Below are 23,430 nucleotides of genomic sequence, written 5' to 3' on the forward strand. Positions count from 1 at the left end.
AAGAGAAGTCAGATCCTTTAGGAACAGCTTTGAGCCCTTCTATTTAACAGCGTCGTGATTTATAAGAGCTTTGCCATTCAGTGGCAAATCAAATCCTTCCTTAATCTCCGACAATGTCACTTCTTAAAGTAAAATTCTTTTTTTCCCTGTTACGTTGCGTTTCTCTCTCCATTCTTAAAGTTTTAGAAGATGGAAAGGCCTGTTACGTGTAATTCTTTGGGATTCGGGAGTTTTTAATGCCTCGAGAACGTGAAAAAATAGAGGAAAAAACTCCAATTTATAAATTGTCGGTTTTCTGTACCAGCGCAGACTTTACTATGAAAGGTACAAAAGTTAATTTTTAATCAAGAGCTACATATAAACACGATATTATGAAAAACTTGCTGATAAATTAGTCTGAAAGAAAAATGAAATGTAATAAAAACAAAACAGCAGTAAAAGTTAAAAAATTCTTATAAGAGCTTCATAAATTCTTCTACCAATGAATTTTTCATTTGAAGAGTGACCCAACAGCAGCCGTTTTTTAGAAAATGAAGTGAAAAAAGTTAAGGCAAACATTTAAGACGTAACTGTAAATAAATGATGTCCAGAGGAGTTGTTGCATGAAGTGTAATATGCAGTAATCAAGTGTAACACGAGGCAAAATTGAACCGAAGTTATTTAGAATCTGATCTAAATCGTGCAGAAACCGATTATATGCAGAGAGATGCTATTTCGAGCGTTTGCTCTGAGAATATCAATAAATTGTCATTTACAGCAATTGTTCTAATTTCTTTTTTCTTTTGTCGGAAATGGATCACTAGACGTCAAATTCTGCTTTACATACAGCATTTTACTTTTTAAAAATTACTAGACACGAGTTTATTTTTTTTCTAATTCGATTGCTGAATTTTTTTAGTGTAGAGTTTCGTAAAATCTTGTATCTAAATTACATTAATTGCATTACGTTATCCGAATCAAATAGAGGTATTTAGTCCGACCCATAGCACAGAGTGAACCCAGAATATAGTCTTTTATATAAAAAACATGATACGAAAAGTGATGTAAATTAAATTTCTCTTCGATAAGTGGCGAAGAATCTATTTTTATTTTATTGATTTTATTCGTGTAATATATAGGCCTATATTTTTTTTTTTTTACTTTCGAAGAGGAGGCCCTGTATTTATAACTGGCTTAAGCTCTATCTCACTTCTCTTATATCCTTATATTATTTTCAGTTTCGATTATTAATATTTTTGCTCATTTCAGTTGAATGCTAGTCTAAAAGCATAATTAATTTGTTCTCACAACATTGCAATGAACTATTGCATCGGAGTAACTTTATAGCCTATCATACATTTAACAGCAAACATATAAGTTTGTTAATTCGGGACCAGAATGGTGCTAATTTGTTAACACTTCGGGACCAGAATGGTGCCAGATTACCGAACGTTTTTGTTTCCATAATTTATATGCAATAGCGGATCCAGAAATCTTTAGATGGGATGCAGAAAGGTAACAATTTGCCTTACAAAATTTTTTACTACTTGAGATATCTGACTTTACTCGGGATAAACCTCTAGAAGGGGTTTGCACCTCTAAATTCGAACGTTGCAGATATTGCCATATCTTTGCACGTTGATGTATGCTTCCGATTTGTTTACGCATACACTTTAAAATCAGTGCATGACTATACTGCGTTAAGATTAATCGGAAAACCTGAAAAGACCGTTAATGAACATGTTACTGTACAAAATCATCATTTGCAATGCTTTGTGTTCGTATACTGTATCCACTGTGTATACGATAAACAAAACGAATGCTCTCAGCACGAGAAACCTGTTTTTTAAGTTATCGGATACTTTCAGAGGGTGCCAGATTACCAGGCATTCCGGATTAACGAATCTTTGCATGAAACTGATGTCCATTCAGTATTAAACGCTTTATGATTTTTTCATTATAAATCTCATTTACAGCGGAATAGAAAAATAGAGAATGAACGCAGTTGTTTGATATCGTTATGCAATAATGAGAAGCAGTCCCTGGAGAAGGATGCTGTAGATATAGTACAAACTGTGTACTTCGAATGCAATGAGCCCAGAGCGGCACGTTTCGATCCTCTAGAGAATCCTCGAGAAACCAATGGCACGGCTCTTAATATACCAAATATATTAAATTCGTGTTAGGAAACTTTACAACAACACAAATATTAATTTATATCGTAACAATTTAAATCTATTAACTACTGAATGCATCCTTTTCTTTATATAAGAGTTAAATGGAACCATTAGTGAATCTAAAAGCTCTAATCTAGGTTTTTGTTCCGACTTTTTAAAAATGGATGCGGTGTGTGCAGCGAATTGCAGGTGTTCGGGAACACCGTTTACTCGCCTAAATCATTATTATAAATAAATAAGTTTCTAAATAAATAATTATAAGTTATCGTTAACTGTTAGAAAACTTTTAACCGATGTTTGATATGGGCACACCCATTTGTCAGTTGCCTTCATTTTTCGAGAGAAACGAAGATTACCACTCGATTTTTTAAAAAAGAAAGTCTGATTAATCAAAGCATTTATTTCTTAAAAATGAATAGAACAAACTCTTTATATAATTCATTTTCTTTACATTAACCTGTTCTTTCTATAGATTAATATCGGTAATAGCCTTAAAGTATTGGATTCAATGATGCGTTAATGCAATTTTCGTTTCATTTGTTCGTAATTAAACTAATGTAGGTTATTAAATTTATTCAATAAAAGGAAAAGATTAGTTATAGATTTCTTTTTCTTTTTTTTTTTACAAATATTTTAAGAAAATTGATTTTTTTCTTCAGGTGTTTGAGTCCAAGATCCAGGTACTTCTACGAGCCGTGCCCTTTTCCGGCCGAAGGTAAGTTACTCTCTAGAGAATTAAAATATATTTATGATCGTTTTCGTGTAACGTGTGACGACAAAAGAGTGACAACTTTACAATTGTCCCACGTGTTATTGTTTGAAATTGATAGATTGAGTCCGGGTGCGGTTCCGACCTTTCTATGATTAACGAATGTAGAAGTCATGGCAACCGAATTGTTTATTGAGGGATATTAGGAATTTGTGTCAATGGCGTGGTTTCTGCTCGTATATTACCGAATTACGGCTTGTGGAATTAACGAACGAAAGATTGATCGAAATCTAAGTTAGTTTAGATAACTTAGCCTTTTACCTGTTGTCTGATAATTATCCTTAAACCCTTGGGAAATTCACTCAGCTGATATATAGTTTTACATATCCTTAAGGAATTTTATAACGACACGAATCGTTATTTTACTTTCTTCGTGACTGTATTATAATTCAATAAGATACTTTACTTTAATAAGATAATGAAATATAATGTTTTTTTCCTCCTATCTTTAATAAAGGCATATCAGATTTTACTATGATGCTACTTTACAATCCATTTTGTCTTTTTATTTTCTAATTTAAAAGGAAAATAGCTTATTTTTTACTTGTTTTGCTTTTAGAAAAATACAACTTAATAAGGAAAGAAAATAAATAAAAAGCAATTTTTGTTTTATATTAGAAAAAATTATCTTCTCAATCTGCTTATAATGAACCTGTTAAATCTAGTGTAGCTTTAAAGCCTTTGTTCTATTTTATTTAAAATTATTTTTACATTATTTTTTTTTATAAAAAGATGTAGATATATATTAATAAAATTTATAAATTAATTCATTAAATATGCTGAAATTTAAATTAAAGTTTTTAAAGTACAGTACATTGATCCTAATTAACATATTAATCATTTTAGTTGTTGCATTGCATTGATTTTCTTTCTGTATTTTAAAATAGTAACTTATTTTGAATGATTAGTTAAATCAATAATATTTTGATGTCATTTCTAAAAATGAAGAAGTAATTTTAAATATTTATATTAAAAAGAAACAAAAAGTAATAGTATTTCAAAATCCTATTTTCAGAATTAATATTAAAAGATTATTTAAGTGATATAGAAATATAAAAACACTTTATGTAAACTATTGATTTTGAGGTAATAAAAATTGTTTTTCTTCAATTTATCTTTATGTTATTTGAGAATTTTGGATAATTTGGTTCATTACTATGCATTTTGATATAGAAAAAAAATTAAATTATTGGCAAATCTTTTTTCTTATGATGGTTACCAATAGAACTACAAAATGATCATATACAGTATATACATAATATATAAGATGACTAAAAATTCAATATTGTATTATGATATTTAGTGAAAGTTTTAGGTTGTGTTAGGCTGTAGATAGTGTTAAGTTATGAGACTGCCTGCCTTTTGTATAAGTTTATATAATATAAACCTCATGTCACATTATATTTGATATTCTGTTAGGTATACAATTTTAGCTATCACTGAAATCACTGAACTGAGTATTGAAAAGCATGTATTAGTGTGTTTGTGAGGTGCCTAAAAATGTGGATCATAAACAAAAGTCTAGGTTTACCTATGCCTAAACAATTGGTAATGTTTTAGCAGAATACGAATTTTATGTAAAGATTTCTAAAGCTGAGTACCATATACAAAATCTGTGTGTTCAATATAAAAACTGAATTAAATGATGCATTTAATATTACTAACACCATTGTTTTATGATTCATATAGCAATTTTATTGATTTTATCATCATATTGTCAAGATATTTACTAATGTTTAGATAAATGCAGAAAAAACTTCTTGGTCAAAATTTGAAGTATGGTAATTTATTCCCTGGCAAACAGAATGAATTACACAAGTAATTTATCTTCATAAATAATAATATCAATTTTTTATTGTTTTAATGAACTAATTACTGAATAATAATGATAAAATGAAATGTTCTTTAATCATCAGATTATTTATGGGATAATTCATTAAATGCTACTTATGGAAATGCATTAATAAATTTTCATTTTAATAGTTTGATAAAATTAACTTTTATTAAACTGTTAAAAAGTTTTTAAATACTGTAGTTACAAACAAAGTGAATTTAATTTTAAACATAATTTAATTTTGATAGTGTAATTATAGAGAGTATTATTATATAATTTTAATTTGTTGCTGTGTTGTTTATATAATATCAGATTATGTTTAAAAGTTAATATTGGAATAAGCACAGGCATGAATCCATAAGGGACAGGTGGGACATATCCCCTAATTTTTTTCTATCAGCAAACTGTCCCACCTTCTAAGAAATATACATATTTTTATTTTAAACTACATAAATTAGGAGTAGAAACATATAAAGTGTACAAATAGGTAAACCTTACTTTTTATATCCAATCAAAAATCCAACAATAAAAAATTTTTCTTACTCATTGTCATTGGCCACCCTCAATATATATATACAGATTGACACCTAAGGAAATAAGTATAAATAATTGTTATAACATTGGCAAAAAACAAATTATCATAGCTTACTGTAGCATATATTAATCCAAATATTTATTCTTAAATATTAAGTTAACATATAAGATATTTAATATTTATAACAGTAGCTCACCATTTTAACATGAAAAGCTGTCATAAAGTGAGTCTTCTTCTTTGATTCTTTATACACTCAGTGTAATAACTTCAGATTATATTCCTGAAGATAAGAGTTTTAACTATACAATAATACAGAGATGGCCAATAAAAAGAATACAGCACTTAAATATAACATTTCAAAATCCATAATAGAAAATTTGTCTTAAAAGAAGGGGCTATAAAATAGAGTCTATTATATTTAATTTTGATAATATTTAAAGAAGAATATGATATTTTTATTATCAAAATTTTTTTTGATTTATTACTATTGTCTTTGTAATTTTTCAATTCAGAAAATAAATTAACATTGAAACAATTTTATTATAATCTGTTTGAATGTTAGTTTATTTTATATTATTGATGTTAAGCTTTAATAAAACTTTTTGTTAAATTTGTATTTTGTTGTTAAATTTTATTATAAATTATTTGAATACTAGATTAGTTAATGTTTAAGATAAATAAATAAATAATTGTATTTGTTTCATAATGAACTGTATAATTATTGTACATTTTGTTTATTTATTTCATATTATTTATATAAATATTTGAAAATTTTATATTGTACAGAAAAATTATTTATTGTGAACAACATATAGTTTTAATCATCTATTATGCTTAATGCTATATTATTAAACATAGTTTTTAAATCATTATAATTTTAGCTAGAGTGCTATTAAATATATTATATATAAATTATATTGCATAATATAAATATAATAAATACTCAGGTTTATGACCTAATTGGTCTGGAAAACTGCTGTTAAGTGATTCATTGTAAATTACATTTAAATTTCCCATAGATTATGGTATATCATAAATTGATGTTCTATTTCTGAGAATAAACTGTAAATTATATAATATCTCATGGTGAAATCATGAACAAAAAAAATGTGGCATCTAAATATTGTATATTATATAATGAAAAGAAAATTTATTCTGGTAACATTGGGGAGAGGTGAAACCAGTGATCATAAAAATTTATATAATTATATCCTTAGGTATATTTCTTTTATAAAATCTAATATAAATATTCCATAACCAAGTAGATTAATTAAATTTTGCAGCATATTTTTACAGGTATATACTGAAAATTTTTCAGAACTAAATAAATGTCAGTATTTTAATTTTTAAAACAATTACACGTATCTAAATTGTTCATATATAAAGATATTTTAGACTTTAATACTGCAAGTCTAAAAAAAATCAAAACTGGATTCAGAAAATACAAAATATATTTTTACAATTTTAAAATAAATACAGTGTAATTTGATTATGAAATGTTTCATTATCTATTCATTTGATTTCATTTTGTTTCTATTCTGTTTGTCATCATTTATTGTTAAATGTATTAGGCTTGCAATAAATATTTTATTCATGTATTGTATGATACCTGACACTAGGAAATTCCCTAAACATTAATTCCAGAAAAATCTGTTTTATCAGTAATTACAGTTTATAAATAGAAATAATTATAGATTTGTATAAATGAAGTATTCAATGAACCTTAATTTTGTTTTGAAGTAATAATTATAATAAAAAATAATTGAAAAATTTGATTTTTGTTTTTATATGCTTTTTAATACAACAAATTATAATAAAAATGATAGGCTACTATTAATAATTTTAATTAATTTTTTTATTTTTCTCATCTGTTCATATAAACCATTAATGTGAGACAATTCCATTTGGTTAGAAATCGAATTTATATGTAACTATAAATAGTATTGAATATTAAATTATATAGTGTATAATGTAATATGAACCAAATTAAGTTTTGACTGAAAGCTATTAAGTTGAACATAAATATCAGTCTGAAATATTAAGCTATTTGAAAAGTAATTGAAAAGCTTTCTGTCACTGTTGGTTATCATTTTTATATCTATTTTTTTTAAGGTAAACTGAAATGGAATTTTATAATTTATTATTTATTAATATAATGTATTCACATTCATTTCTTTACAAATTAGTGAAAATGAAATGCTATAGGCTTACTATTAGGAGGGAACTTAAACTCCCATTGACACAATAAAATTTATTTGTTCAAACTTCAAAATGTTTTTAAAAGCATTATGATCATAAATACGTATATCAGATCATCTGCAATACAATCATCATGCACTTATTAATATAAAGTCTTTATTAATTATTTAAATATTTTTAATTTTTGAAGAACCCTTTGGATTCTTCTGCATCTATCCCTGCTCACTATAAATTTTATTATTAATTTATCTTCATTTTTGTTATAAAAATATAACAGATGTCATTGCTTTTGGGCTGCAATTTGAAAAAATTGTTCACCTATAAATTTCCACTATTGTTTGACTGTCTGTCTGTCCATCTTTCCTTAATCATGAGGACAGAGTTAGGTAGATAAAAGATGAGATCAGATATGGAAACCTTAGGGGTAGGAGGCCCAATTTACTATATATGAACTTCTGGTTTGCACTGGAAATCATGTTATTTCAATTCAAACATTTTCTCCTCAAAGGTGGTGTTAGATAGACGACCAGCATGACTCTATTGTTAAAGGAAAGTATGATGTTTAGGGGAAAGCCACTACTAATTTGAGGTGGAGAGCATATATTTTAAATCAAATAAATTAAAAATATGATTAAAAATTGCAGCCTGGCATTGTGACAATGTCACAATATTTGTTCATATTGTAATAAATTTTTGTTTCTGTAAATAAAAAACATATTGTTCAATATGTTTTTTATTTACAAAAACTAAAACATATAAGAAAACAGTCATATGCTGTTTAGAAGTAAAATGCAAAACATACTAGTTTTTGTTTTTTATTTTATTTTATTTATTTATTTTTTACACTTTCTATCCTGTTGATACTAAGAGGGCTTTTTTGTTAAGCCCATCTGGGTTTAGCCAGGCCAATGGGGTGACCTGGTGATGATGGTTGGGACCTGACAAATCACCCCCAAAAAATTTATGGGGTTTTTTTGACCTGATCAGATTTGTTTCCGGATCCTTCAGAGCAGTACACTAATTCCTTAACCAATTGCCTATGAGGCCATCACTTAACTTTTGATATATAACTTCCATCACATTGTTGAAAACAGTTAATTATCACAGTATTAATCAACTTTAAAGAGAAGCTGGTAATGTTGGTGATAATTATGCTTTTAACAAAAATGTATGGTACATAAAGAATTTTGTATTATTACTGTAACTTAATAATTTTATCATAAGTACAGAACAAGCTTTAAATTAGCAATATTAAGGCACTGGAAATTTTTGATGATAGAAAATTTGTAAAAATTTTTTGTAAATTTACAGTGACAAACTGCTTTGAGTCCTGAGTTATCTTATAATAGCTTGTTTATGTATATATTTATATAGATTATGAATTTAAAACATTTGAATTTATTCACATATCAAAGAATTATTACAGCTTAATTTTTAAAATTACTCTAGCATAATCATTTTTAAGTATCGGTAATTTTTTCATCTCTGTACAAGGCTAAATGAAACATTTTTGTGTCTAGTGAAAAACTCTGCATATGTGCTATTTAGAACAAGATATTGTTTTATAATTAAGATCAAACAGAAATATTTAAAGTTCTTGATTCAGAGTAATTATTAGGATTATTACTTTCCTCCATAATCAGTTATTTTTTATTTTTTAATATAAAAAACGAATATTTTAATTTATATATTATTATTTAGAAATTTAAAAATAACTGTAATTGTTATATAAAGTAAACTAGTTATAGTTATTTTTAAAGTTTATGTAATAACATAAGATTCTACTCTATCATCTAGTATTAAAGTTCATTCAATATTATTTATTTCTTTAATTAAAAAAATTTTTGTGTGATTCTTAAAATATAACATAATGATATTTTATAATCAGATTTTTTTCATCTGTTCTAATTAAACAGAATAAATATTAATTGTAAAGCCAATATATATATTGAAAAATCTATAGAATGGTATTATTACATATTTATATATTTTATCTTCTCTATATACACATATACATACAGGATTTTTAAAATTCTTTTCATTTCTCTAGGAAAATATTTAAAGCTGCAAAATTTAACAGATTTATATTGATTTTATAAGAAACCATGAATGGAACATAAAACATTTTATACACTCTTTTATCCAACTATTCCTTATTAAATATTTGATAATTTAAAATTTAAATTGTTGAATTTAATGTAGAAATTTAAATTTCAAAAACTAAACTAGGACTATTTCATACAAAAATATTTTTGATTGATATTTTACTCATATCAGNAATTTTTATTATATTTTAAAAAGATAATATTTTCCTTTTAAAACACGTCTGCTTTTATTATTTGTTTATATATTTATAAGATTTATTTAACTTTTTAAAAATGTTTATCTCAAAACAAAATCCATCATCTGTAAGCTTTGTTTGGGTTGGAGTTAGTGATTAATACAGTAGAACCTGCGTAAGCCGGACCCGCACGGTACCGAATGATTTTTGTTTCCGGTTTGGCAGGCTTCCGTTTCGAACAGGTTTTTTCTGTTTTTAACGTACAAAATCGCTCAGTTTCGAAGAATTTTTCCCGTTTAGACAGGTTTTACTGTATTTGTATGATTTGCTAACGTATAAAATTTACTCTAGCTCTAAAAATATCCCTGTATCTGCCAAGGTTTTTAGTCAGGAGGATAGAGAAACACGTGTATTGTTCGGTTTAAATTATTAGTATTGTGTGGGATGTAATATCTGATTAATTTATTTTTGATGTATTGTACTGTACAGATAATATTTTAGGAAAATTAAATGACATATTTTATATTACAAATAGTATTTGGATTTTTAAGATTTATTGTAATGTATTGTATTGTATTTGGAATTTTAGGATTGTAATAATTAACAGTTCTTGATCACATAGTAGCTATAATAAATTATGATAAACTTAAGCAGAAAATTCAATTTTATTTTTACTATTATGAAATGGATACAAAATGATTTTAGATTGTATTTAAGTTATAATGTATTTTAACATTATGCTAAAATTCTGGATACATAAAAACCTGATGACTGTCATTTAAAAAAAAGTACCATATTTTCATGCATATAGCATTGCTAGAATAAATACAAAGAGCCTTTGCATATATCCTCTGATGGATGGCACTAGGGTGGGGTGAGAGTGGATGTCAGTCCACTGTAAAATCTCCTTACCAACCTGTCTATCTACTCTGAAATATTTTATTCAAATCTACCTATATGGACCATTATTGAGGGTTTCTTTAAATATGAATTGATTGTTTGCCAAGTAATTTCTCATTATTTACATTATATATTTCTCATTAAATTTTTTCACTTACATGTCTTACTGAAAATTGATCATTAAATTTAAAAATTTTGTTTGTTTGATGATAAAATGTGAAGATAACACCCATCCCACTAAAACAATGTTCAACCCCACTCTTCCCTCCCAGAATGAAAATCCTAGTGCTGTTACTGTACCTCATGCCTATGAAGTAACCTTTGCTCTGAAGATTCAAGTTTCTAATTGAATTTTAAAATTGGCATATAACTTGCCACCCCTTTTAGATTAATTTTTAAACACAAATAACTTCCAGGTTATAGGCTACACATCAAAATATGTTGTTTATACTCTTAAAACTTCACTGGATTAAAAAGTGTGTTCTTTGTATTCTGATTTTATCTCATTTTGATATTACAAAAGAGTTGAATTAATTTAGAGAAATATATTTGTTTTATATCTATTTAGAAAGTTCAAGCTTATTATTTTTTGGTGTTTCATGATGCATATATGTTATAATAAAAATTGTTTAATAAATCAGAATTATAAAATGATGTTTAAGTATCTATTTGGTTATTTCTTTTATTTGATTTTCTAAAACAATATATATTTCTAATCTAAATTCAGTAAGATTTTAAAAGAACTCTTATGATAAGATTAAGTAAAGAAAATTAAGTTTAAATTTAGAAGTGAATAGTACTGTTATTTATTTAATGCTTTTGGGGATGCCCCATCTATGTAATCTACATTAGAACAATGAGATATTTACATCAGAAAACTTAAAAAAGCTACAAATTCCTATCATTTAAGATTTACACAGCAGTTTTATGTAACAAACAGTATGGCTCTAATAAAAAACCAAGTAGGGGATTGGTTAGTCATTTAAGATCCATTTTTGTTTAGATTCTAAAGATGGGAACATCCTGAAAAGCATTAAATAAATAGCAGTATTGTTGAAATCTAAATTTAAGTCTAATTTGTTTACTTAATCTAACTTAAATGTGTAAAAAGCTTATAAGGATTTAAGCTAATTATTTAGCTTAAATTTTTATCACTTTATTATTATTGCAATAGTTAAGCTAATAATATGATAGTAATATAACTTTGTTTTGCTTAACATTTTTGTTCTGAAAAAAGAATAAGTTATCTTTGAAAGCATTTAATATTGAAATAAATTGGTATTGTTTAAATTATAAGTAAAAAGTAGTCAGAACAATTAAATTTTATTTGACGTTCTAACTTTTGTTTTATTTATAGTAGGTTTAAACATCTTGATCCAGTTTATTTATAATTGATAATAAGATATTCAACTAAAAGTTATTATTTTATTTGAATGAATTTTTAGAGTATAAAATTTAATTGCATTTATACTTATTAAAATATTTTTTCCAGTTTAAAAATTATCTAATCAATTATTTCTTTATGAAAAAGTTACTCCATTGTATACTTAATATAAAACACTAATCACATACAATGTACTTAAAAGTAAGTATGTTGATCTTATCTGAAAACAAAAAAAATCTGAGACAGAAAAAAAAGACACCAAGTACAGGTTAAGGTTTACTCTGGAAACTTATCTAAACATTAATCTAATATTAATTAATGTATCACAGTAATAATTTTATCAATTAATTAGCCTGAACATTTCAAAATACATGCAGTTTAAAATTATTGAATGAATATGTCTAGCTACTGAATGTTTATGACATATTGCAGCAATAACTTTATCAAGTATATAAGTTAATATTAATCAGATTTGGTTAACAGTTCCTGTATTTAGTTGAGCATTTTGTTCCTCTTTACAATTCACATTATTTTTAAATACCAAGAATTTTTAAGAACTAAATCATGACATTACTGCTATTTCTTATAACACTGTGCAAATATGATTGTATTATATATAACATTTTATGTACAAAATGACAAATTTTTTAATCTCCATATGAAAGACTAAGGACAGATCCTATTTTAAAAAGAATTTAGGCATCATATATTTCTATACAATCAATCAATCTTTTTCATTACCATTTTAGGGATACTCCTAATATATCATATAAATAAATACTGTGTATATTTATTTAAAATTATATATCTATAATTGTAAATATACTGGCATATATTATGATAAAGTTTAACTTTCAGCATCTATAGAACAAAATGGTATGTGAATAGTTGATATTAAGTGTCACCTGTCTATTTTTTTGAAAGTTATTATTATTATTAATTTGTTTTACACTATTTTGCATTATAATGCTTACTTTGCCTTGCTATCAATTATTTTATTAAAATATTTTGATATATAAATTAATTGTAAATAATATATAATTCTGATATTGTTTACAAAGAAATGTAAAGACTATTGTAAAATGATATGAAACATGGTTGCTGAAGGCAATTATGGTTGGATTTAATAGTGTATGTATACATATATATACATATACTATTAAATCTGTTTAGGCTGGTTATTCAGGTTCTGTTTTGAACAGGATTTGCCATATACTGTGTAATTTAGATATATATCTTAATTTTATCATAACCAGAAAAAAGAAATACCTATAAAACCCAGAATCAGACATTAATTACTGCACAAATATGGGATTCCCACTGCACAATTCAAAATTCCCATTATACATTTTGTGTCCAGTTGCATGTTAGAATATGCTCTGGTCTTAAGAACAATAGTATGGAATTTGGATAAAATCAGTCAACTGTGTTTTGAAACATGATTGAATATGTTATTAATAAATTAGTTATATAACAGCGGCTAGAGGATGTCCATTGTTAGCTACAAAAGAACAAGACAATGAAGATTCAATTGGAACAAAATATATTCTATTGCATAAATGTGAAATCAGAGTACTACCTTCATGGTAATGCTCTTTGTTAAGTGAATAGAAATAGTGAGATTAAACAGAATTATCTAAATTAGTAGTTAAATTATGGTGATAAAAAGCCAGTGCATGTAAAATAGAATAATTTTGTTGAAAGCTAAACTGATATTTGATAATACTAATAAATTTTTTTTTAATGAAAAAATTAAAAACTTTTTTAGATATCTTTGCAATAGTAGGGTAAATTATGACAGTAGGGTAGTAGCTGCTGATATGAATTCTGTTTCCTGTTTTATGTAAATTAGTAATAGTTTTACTAGTGCTAATTTAGTGACACTAATAAAAATAGTAACCTGAATCTTCTAGAGTAATTAACAAGATATGATAAACAAAGCTACTATAATCACATTTCTATTAAGTAAATACAAAGATATACCATAAATGTCTGGCATATTAGTAGAAATGTAAAAAATAATACGATAAATTTTATCATTATCAGTTTTCTTAATGACAAAATAGTTTTGATTACTGTAATTACCTCTACAATAACTTAAGTCAATGTTTTCGGGACTTAGTAAACAACTCTGTACTAGAGCCCACAGAGTTAAAATAGTCAGCAAAAGCATTAACAATTTCAGCAGAAGATTCAGAATAACATCCCAAAAAACAATTTTATTTATATGATCCTTATTACTATTATTAATAACAGTATAGGGAAGCCTATAAATGATTATTTAAAAGAATTTTTTCTTTTTAATATCAATGAAGCTTTTATTATATTATCTTTGCTTATCTACTATTATCTGCTTTCAATGGATTGATAAATTTCATTAATTTCTTGTTTAAATTGTTGTTTCTCTTCAGATTTACTAATTTTTAGCTTGAAAAATAGCTTTTATTTTATATTTACCATAAATAGCTTCTGTGTTTCAGAAGATAAAGATTTAGGAATATGCTCCTAATTTACAGGAATTTTTATAAGTATTATAAATATAAGGAATATTCTTATTAACAAAATACAATAATAAGCTAGAGAGTAGATTAATTGCCAAATTAACATATTTTATATCAGTAACAAAGTGGGTGCTACTACCCCTGGAAGACAAGGAGTAGTAGGGGTGTTAGGAGGCAAGGAGGACAAAAATTTGTTTTGAAACGAACAAAAGAAAATATAAAAAATACATGCACTAAAAGGGGTGGAAGTCCAAAGAATTTGGGAAACAGTGTTTTATATGATAAATGTAATCCCAGGCAAATAAAACACTAAATGCATTATGCAATTTAAATACAAGAATACATTATGATTTGACTATGAGAATTGAAGTGTGTTCACCTAATTTGAACTTTATCTGGTAAAAAAAAAAACACTATAAATAAATGATCACTTAGGTGGTATTGTATAACTTTAAATTCAATTTCTGTAAAAGATATTCTTGATCTTTAGTTACTCTAGTTGGTAGATTCAAATTAGTTGCTATATGTTGTAAACAGAGACTTTTCAGCTCTAAGATACTGTACTTAAATTATCTGATTTAAGAGGAGCAATATTAAGTAAATTAAGTTTTAAGTTATGGTTTTATATTTATATTTTCAAAACAAGGTAATATTTGTTCTAGAATCTATTCACTAAAGTTTACACCATTTTCTGAAATAGATCAAATTTACTCCAACATTATTGGAATTATTGTAAATGTGTAGTCAGTTAATAAATAAATGTATTTTAAGTTGAAATATTGGTAGTTAAAATATCCAATAAATTAAAATGTTTAATTTATGGACATTTGTAAACTATGGATATTAGAGTTTGCACAGTGCAAGAAGTTTTCCCTTAATTTTACCTTATGACATCATAAAGGTTAGAGGAGCTATGTTAAGGGCAAAAATTATGAGTGTCCTTTATAAAAATAATACAAGGTCTGTATTTGACACAAATTACAGCTCTAAGTTGTTAATGGTTGATGTGAGTCATATTTTATATTAATTCCGGTGTGCTGTGCAGTTATGTAAGTTGTTCATGCTCTTTAAATTAAAACTTGTTTTAGATTAAAGATGTTATTAGATTAAACTAATAAATATATTTCAAACTTTTGTTGTGAGTCATATAACTGATTTTTGGTATGGAAGCCATGTTTATTTACTTTTCATACTTACGACATCATAAAATATTGTAATTATAAGAAGTTGCAGAACTTCTCATCTTTTAAAATAAGGTCCCTTAGCCTTATGTAATGAGGTCATTAGGTAAGGTTAAGGAACCTTAAGAAGAATGTGCAAACTTCTTATTAAATGTTTTTTTTTAATATAAGTTCGAATGTCCAATTTATAGTCTGTAAAAGTAAGTTCTTCCACTAACTAATTGTTATATTCTAAATAATTAATCTTGACTATTACATCATGTTTTAGTGCTGGTCTTTGTTTTTTCTATTATACTTCCAGGAAAGAAATCAATGACAATAGTGTGGTATAAGTCCAGGATTCAGTAAAAGCTAACAAATTCCAACAGAATATTTCTGCATAATTAAATTTAAATTGAGACATTTTTGAATGTATGCTTCTAACATTGGCATAAAAACTATATAATGCATTTACTCTATCCTTAGAAGACATTTAGTACATAATTATCATATCATGTTAAACATTGCAGATCTAAAGTGGAAGTAATTTGAATGGCAGGAGAATTTTATATTAGAAAAGATCATTTTACTTCATTCCACGTTATCTTCTATTGTTTTATTAATCTATTTTCATATCATTTGTACAATCATCAGAAAGAGCTCAAATATATATATATATAGAGAGAGACAACTATTATGCTCTGAGATTTATGCTATCTAGCCAAATTGCATGATTTTCTGCTTTAATGTAATGAGAGCTTAAATATACTAGAATAGATATTTCTTTAGGATCCTCTGACAGCTGTTTTATTCTATAAACAATAGTATGAACAATAATAGTATCATTATTAACATAGCTAAGAATATTAAACACAAATTTCTAATGTGTTTTCATTTAATAATCTAAGCACCATCATTAATTTTCAAAAAATTACTAAGTTCCCTCTGCTCCAATTGTCTCAATCAATTCAAAATCTTGCTGCTGTTTTTAAGCTGGAATTTTCCTTCTTAATATTACATATTTTTTTTTAAAGTCTTTCTCAATTTTGAGTTTTAAAATCCTGTTCTCTAGAAAAAAATTTATTTTTCCATTATATTAGTTAAAGCTATTAGGAATTCATGGAATTACTGATTTTGATTTAGTTCAATATGAATGTTTCATAGTTCCTTAAAAACTTAATTTAACAGAGTCTGAGTACCAAGATGTCATTATTTAATATTAATTCCACTCAACTGCTACTCAAAACATTTACAAGTCTTGAGTGGCAGTTGCAAGTTTTTTTCATCTGAAATATGAGATTTTGAGTTATCATCTATTACACTAATATTCCATGACAGTATATTACTAAATTTCTTAGCAGAAGTATTTTTGTTATTTAAGATTGAAGGAGTAGAAAGAATTGTTTTCATTACCTTATAACTATGATATTTTCAAACCTCTTTAGGCTGTTTACTTTATTAAAATTAGCATGCAGTAGAGCAACATAATCATAATGAAATTTTTCTGTATGCACTACAAGGTTCAAAATATGAAAGAAACTACCATTACACAAGAGTTTGTAAAATATCAAAAAACTTCATTAAATGTCAGTGTTGGACTTACTGCAAAACAGAAATACTTTCAACAATAATAATTAGTATAAAAACTCAAATACAGTTGAACCTGTTTATCTCAAATCTCATGGAAATGAGAAAAAATTTGAGATAGACAAGTTTCAAGACATAGAAGTTTGTACACAGTAAACAGTAATAGGTTTGATTAGAATTACAGTATTGTATTAACACAATAGCAAATACAGTAGTTACCTGCATTAGGCATAAATAAAACATTTGACATACCTTAACAGAAATAGTTTGCCAATAGTTTCTGATGTCTGACTTTCTTCAACCAATAAGACACAAGATAAACTCATAACTAGAAAAAAGTAGCATTAACTGCAACTATGTACTATATTGTAAGGTATAGATAGTACATAGTTGTACTATATTGTACTATGTACTATAGGTATAGTACATAGTTGTACTATGTACTATATTGTAAGGTATAGTACTCTACTACAATTTATGCTATCAAAACGTTGTCACCGAGTTTTGAATTTGTAATTGACACTTCAGTCCATAATTTGATAGAGGTTTTGAGAGAAAATTATTTGAGATAAACATGGAAAATATATTGAGTTTGAGTTTGGCTGAAAATGCAAGGAAAAAATAAATTTTGATATAAAGAGGTTTTTGAGATAAGCATGTTTGAGATAGGCATGTTCAACTGTATTACTGATTTCAAATTCAGTAATTTAAAACAAAATTTAGTACAATTTTCAAAATTAAAATTATTTAAAAATCTCAAACAATTAGCCTGATTAGAGAAAAAATATCTAGCAGAAAAACCTTTAATCAGCACCAAAATCAATTAATCACTTACAATTCAATGGCTATATACTGACCAGCAAAAGTAAAGACTAGCCTTCTATGTTAGTTTGACAATGTTCTTATTTTTATAAAAAGTTACCAATTTTTAGAGTAACAATTTATGAACAGTGTCTAAAAACATGAAAATAGTAATGAGTGAAAAAACCTCCCTTTAAATTAAGCCAGATGGCCAATGCAACTAAGGTTTCATTTTACTGCTGTAGGGGACCCAAAATTGAATCCAGGTGAGCAATCAAGAATTTTTTATGAACTGTCTATACTGTCCCCTATCTATTCCATCCTCCATATGGACCTGGCTGAACTTGCAATGGGTTTGATTAAAAAAATACGTTTTTAGGACCTGCAGGACAGAAAGACAAATGGAACAAATTTAATATAGCAGGAATGAAAATTCAGATTACAATTAAGTGTGTCAACTTCTTACAAGGAAAAAGAGAGAAGCTAAAACAAAAACATTCAACTCCTTGTTTATTTTTCAAGACATTTCTAAACAATTTTCATTTTCTGAACATTTTTTTAAAAATAACTAAAATTCTGTACAATTTAGAAATTTCTAAACAATTGGCAGCTTTATTTATACATTTATTAATTTTCATATTGAACATGATTACAAAAAATAAAATGCTTCTTAAATTATGTTTCTATTAATATCTGTTTACAAAAATATAGTAAAATATTAATCAGTATTTTTAATGATACTTAAACCTTAAATTAGTGGGATGAAATTCCATTCCTTATTCAAATGTCAGTATGAAATTATACAAAGTTCAAGTAATTGGAAAGTGTCGAGATGGCAGTTGAAGTTTATCATAACTCATCCCCAAAACAAAATAACTGAAACAAAAAGGTAAAGTAAGTAATTAAATATAACTATAAATAAAAATTCTCTCTTTTGCTACCTCACAACACTATAAGATAAAAGTTCATCATCATGTATTTCAGTGAAACATAAACTATACAGAAAATTTTCTTCCAACATTCTATGTTAGTATTGGCAGTGCCATCTATATCTACAAGTATGAGTTCTAAATTATGTGAAAAGTCTTGACAAAATTTTATGAATGCATCTTTGTAACTAATGAAAGATTAACTATAATAATAAATTTTGAATCTAGATACTTATATATAAATAGTACAGTTTAGTACAAAAGGTTTAGTACAGTGTACTGTGTCCAAAAACAACAGATCTTGCTTTTATGATCTAATTGATCTTTTGAAAACTATCCAGAAAGGCATAAAGCAGACTATCATTTTTCCCATAAGCTCAGTAATGAGATTACTAATTCCTGAAAATACAAAAATTTTTACTTTCAAAAATACAGCATGTAATAAATGTAACGTAACATTTTGTGCAATCATAATAGAAAATTTATATCAGTTGTAAGAACAGGATTGTAAAATGAGTTATCATAAAACAGCTGTTTAAATGTGTTCTATCAAAAAAAGCAACCAGTTTCATCTAATGATAATTCCATCAATAGATACTGATATAATATTAGGACCAGTTATACTCTAGTTGCTTGATAGATGATGCTGGTTTTCAGATCAGAAAAAATATTAATTACATCTTGATGTATCATAGAGTTCAGATAATGTCATAACCATATCCTATATATAAAGTTGAAATAACAGGCTGACTATGGTGTTGATCATAAATGACTGATGATATATTACTAAAATCCTATTAGATTAACAAAAGATAAAAAGCAGAATTTACATAGAAAATACAAATATGTAATGGTGCACTTTGCTCCTTCAGAACTGCTGATTCCAGACATCATTGCTATTTTGATACAAGAATTGCATAAGTGATGAAGGTGAATTGATATCTGTTGCCTGCAACAAAGCACATTTTACAGATTTATCAAATTGAATAATTTCAAATAAATGGATAGTTAAACTATACAATATGCTTATGCTTGCTTTCAAAGAATGCAGTAGATATTTATTCATCATTTAATGATTTTTATATACAATAGCTAAGATTATGTTATGTAATGTAAAATGAGCTTTATCCCTTTAAACGAACATTACTTAGACTCTATGCATGCTACAAATTTGAGTATGAGTTTTTTTTCGTAGCATCTTTTGATTGAAGCATTTACAATACAAGTATAACTCTTATATAATATGGTAAGTTAGCCTATTATAAATTTTTGTGTAATGTGAAACCATGTTATATAGAACTAATAATCAGTAAAAAAAGGGTAAAATGTGAACTCTGAATGATGGATTTGCCACTGCAGAGTTATAGACCCCCCCTGTATGAGAAAATCAAGTCATTTTTTGTTCATACAGGGGATCTATAACTCTGGGATTATACTTGTACATGCAACTCTTAATGAGATACTCTGCTCCAAAAGTCAGTTTTTACTGTGAACCAGTATACTCCATCTCTGCATCAGTCAAGGCTCACTATTGCTTATCTTGACTATATTTCTGCATGTAGTCATGTGCCTCAGTGCTCACTGTCACTCATGCCTCAGTATCCACATGGGAGCAAGCCCCCACACCCCCTAAAACTATATAACATCAAGTACTCCACAGTCAAGTGGGCTAATCAAAGCTGGAATAATCACTTGGGCTAAATAGTTAAATGTAATAGTCTTAGTGGGATGACGTGACTCCTGATCACATGTGACCTGGAAGTAGGCTGATTTTGGGGAACTGTATCTCACAAAGGGCCATATATAGTGATATGGTTTCTTTGACTTTTCACTTCTATAGATATGGTCTAGAACTCTGATAAGGTCTCAACCATCTTATTCAGTGGTGTAATTGTACCTGAAAAGTGGGATTAAATTCTAAAAAGTAACAAATGTACACCATTTATTTTTATAACTTAAAAATTTAATTTTTGTTTAAAATAATAATAACTGAATAAATGTCTTACAAACTGTTTTAATTTTCTTCCTCTTTATTGCAGCTAAAATAGTCAAACAAGAACATTTTGTTACAGAAATTTTCACCAGCAACAGCAGTTTTAATTTTCTGTTCAATTTTCTTTATGGTCTGAATTTTTGCTTCATTTAAATTTTAACGTTTTGCAACATATTCAATGGAACTTTCCTTTTTTCTTAAGATAATCCAAAATTTATATTTTTGATTCTAAAGAAATAAAATTTCTTTTGAGTATGCTTATTTACTCTCATTAGGAATAAATTTAAGACTAAAATTTAATTTATAATAAAAAGGTGATTTCAATATATCTTAAAAACAAATTTTAGTAATACAATAATTTACAATAAAAAGTGTTAACAAAATCTCCGACAAAAAATCACCAACAGCTGAGGTTACTCAACAGTGCTCCCTCTAAATTTTAGTAATACATACATGGAAAAATTTCTTAGGTTTAGTTTTTATATGATTGTTTATAAAAATCTTAAGTCATGAACTGCACACTTTAGTTACAATTTTTAATGGTCTTAGACAAATGCAAGTTCAATAGCAAAGAACTTATCACAAGGATTTCTCAATATTTTCATTTTTATTTATTTATTTATTTATTTTATTTGCATAACTGCTAGTGAATCAACAGGAGGTATTAAAAAAAAAAAAAAACAGTGGAAATGTTGAGAAATTACATCCAACATATTATGACAGGGTTTTTCCATCACAAAAACTCAAACATACCATATGAGAAGTTTATCATAATTCTCTAGCCATGTTGGAACAAAACTGTTATAAAATTACCAAATTATACAGGGTTGTCTATATATGAATATTTTTATCACTAATGTAACAATGCCTTATGAAATTTTTTAATATGAAAAAGATATGTTCATTTGACATAGTTGCAGACAGACAAACATTGTTATGTTACTGAAGCGTGATGTATATAATGTATTTTTTCTACATATATTTCTTGAATAATTTTTTATTCTATCCAGATACTATGGAAAAAATTTTGTCACATTTAATTAATTATTTGATGAAATACATATTCTATTATAGGACCTGCACAGATATTCTTTTGACAATATATTCCACTAAGAGAATATTTGTAGAATGTTTGTGGTTAAGTAAGATATTTTTTAAGAAATATTGTGAGGTTGCTGACAGGGGTGGAAATATCAAGAGGGTGTATTATCCCCGGTATACCTGGGTATACTAGGTATTAGGGTTGGGTATGACAACGGAGAATAAGGACTTCACAATGACAAAATTGTTAAACAAAGAAAACAAGCGTGTTTATTCTGTGACGATTACACTATCACGGTCTCTTACAGTTCAGGTTAAATACTCTAGCCGAATTGAACCGAACAATTCCAACCGCGAAACATATACAAGATCTGTTCTAATTACATACCACGAGGGTTTGCTTTATCCCCGACATAACACAAGAAATATCACCTTACAATTGTTCGTGTTGATGTTCTCTTCCTTTAGGAACCTCTATTCAGTCGAACCTCACAATGTCCACGTGGATGGAGTTGGATTTTAGTTAGCCTCCTCAGCAGTTCATTCTTTCTCCTTTTCTCGTAGCAAAGATGATCCAGCGAAACGACCCGTCAGAACTTCTAGAATCCAAGGTTGAGACGAAAAAAGTCCACTCTTCAGGCAAACCACCCCTTTTATACCGTCTCCCTGATACATACTACGTCATTACTACGTTTACAACCCTCACCCAATCAGTGATCACACACCACAAAAAGGTGATTTTCCGACATGAACGAAAATTTTACATACACGGATCCATAATCTGATACGAGATAAACCGAAACAAGACATTACATTTGTGTACAATACAATTAGTGCTGTAGCACTACAAGGGTCAAGGGTCACAACAACCGTATGTGGGAGTGAAATATTCATTGAGACAGGTTTCCGTCGTTTAAACTGTTTAATAAAGTATAAAATTTTCTTACAATATTTCCTTATTTTAAGTTGTATCACGAGACAAAGAGTGAGGATAAAGTCCAAATGTTTGGATTTTCTTTTCCTGCAGTTCAGTGAAGACAACGAAAAGATTAATGGCCCTAGGGTGCATGGCACTACTTCAGACATTTTCCTCCAATGAACTGGTGAACCTGGGTGGCACAGGGTGACATGGCAGAGGAGGTTTGTTCCCTCAATGTTGGAAAAATTTCTTTTTTGAACTTTCCAGAAGCACACGCATCCAAGATGGGAGCACTATGAACCAAGAACATCACATCTGTGATTTGTGCATTTTTATATTTTATCCCCAAAGTTGTCTTTTGATTGGTCTCTCATCATCACCTGGTGACAACTTGAAACCTGTTGGAGAGCTCAGGAGAGGTCAACTTCATGACTAAACCTG

General features: G+C 27.1%; 1 protein-coding gene across 1 annotated transcript in view; it reads left to right on the forward strand.

Moving 5' to 3' along the window:
• The window catches only part of LOC111639717, a 134,567-nt gene that overhangs the window by 15,852 nt on the left and 95,285 nt on the right, over positions 1-23,430 (forward strand). The window contains exon 4 of the mRNA XM_023385655.1: positions 2,816-2,871. Within this exon, the coding sequence (XP_023241423.1) occupies positions 2,816-2,871 (56 nt within the window). The remainder of the gene's footprint in view (positions 1-2,815; positions 2,872-23,430) is intronic.

Source organism: Centruroides sculpturatus, unplaced genomic scaffold, assembly GCF_000671375.1.
Source record: "Centruroides sculpturatus isolate CEXI.00-Female unplaced genomic scaffold, Cexi_2.0 scaffold1328, whole genome shotgun sequence".
Lineage (NCBI taxonomy): Eukaryota > Metazoa > Arthropoda > Arachnida > Scorpiones > Buthidae > Centruroides > Centruroides sculpturatus.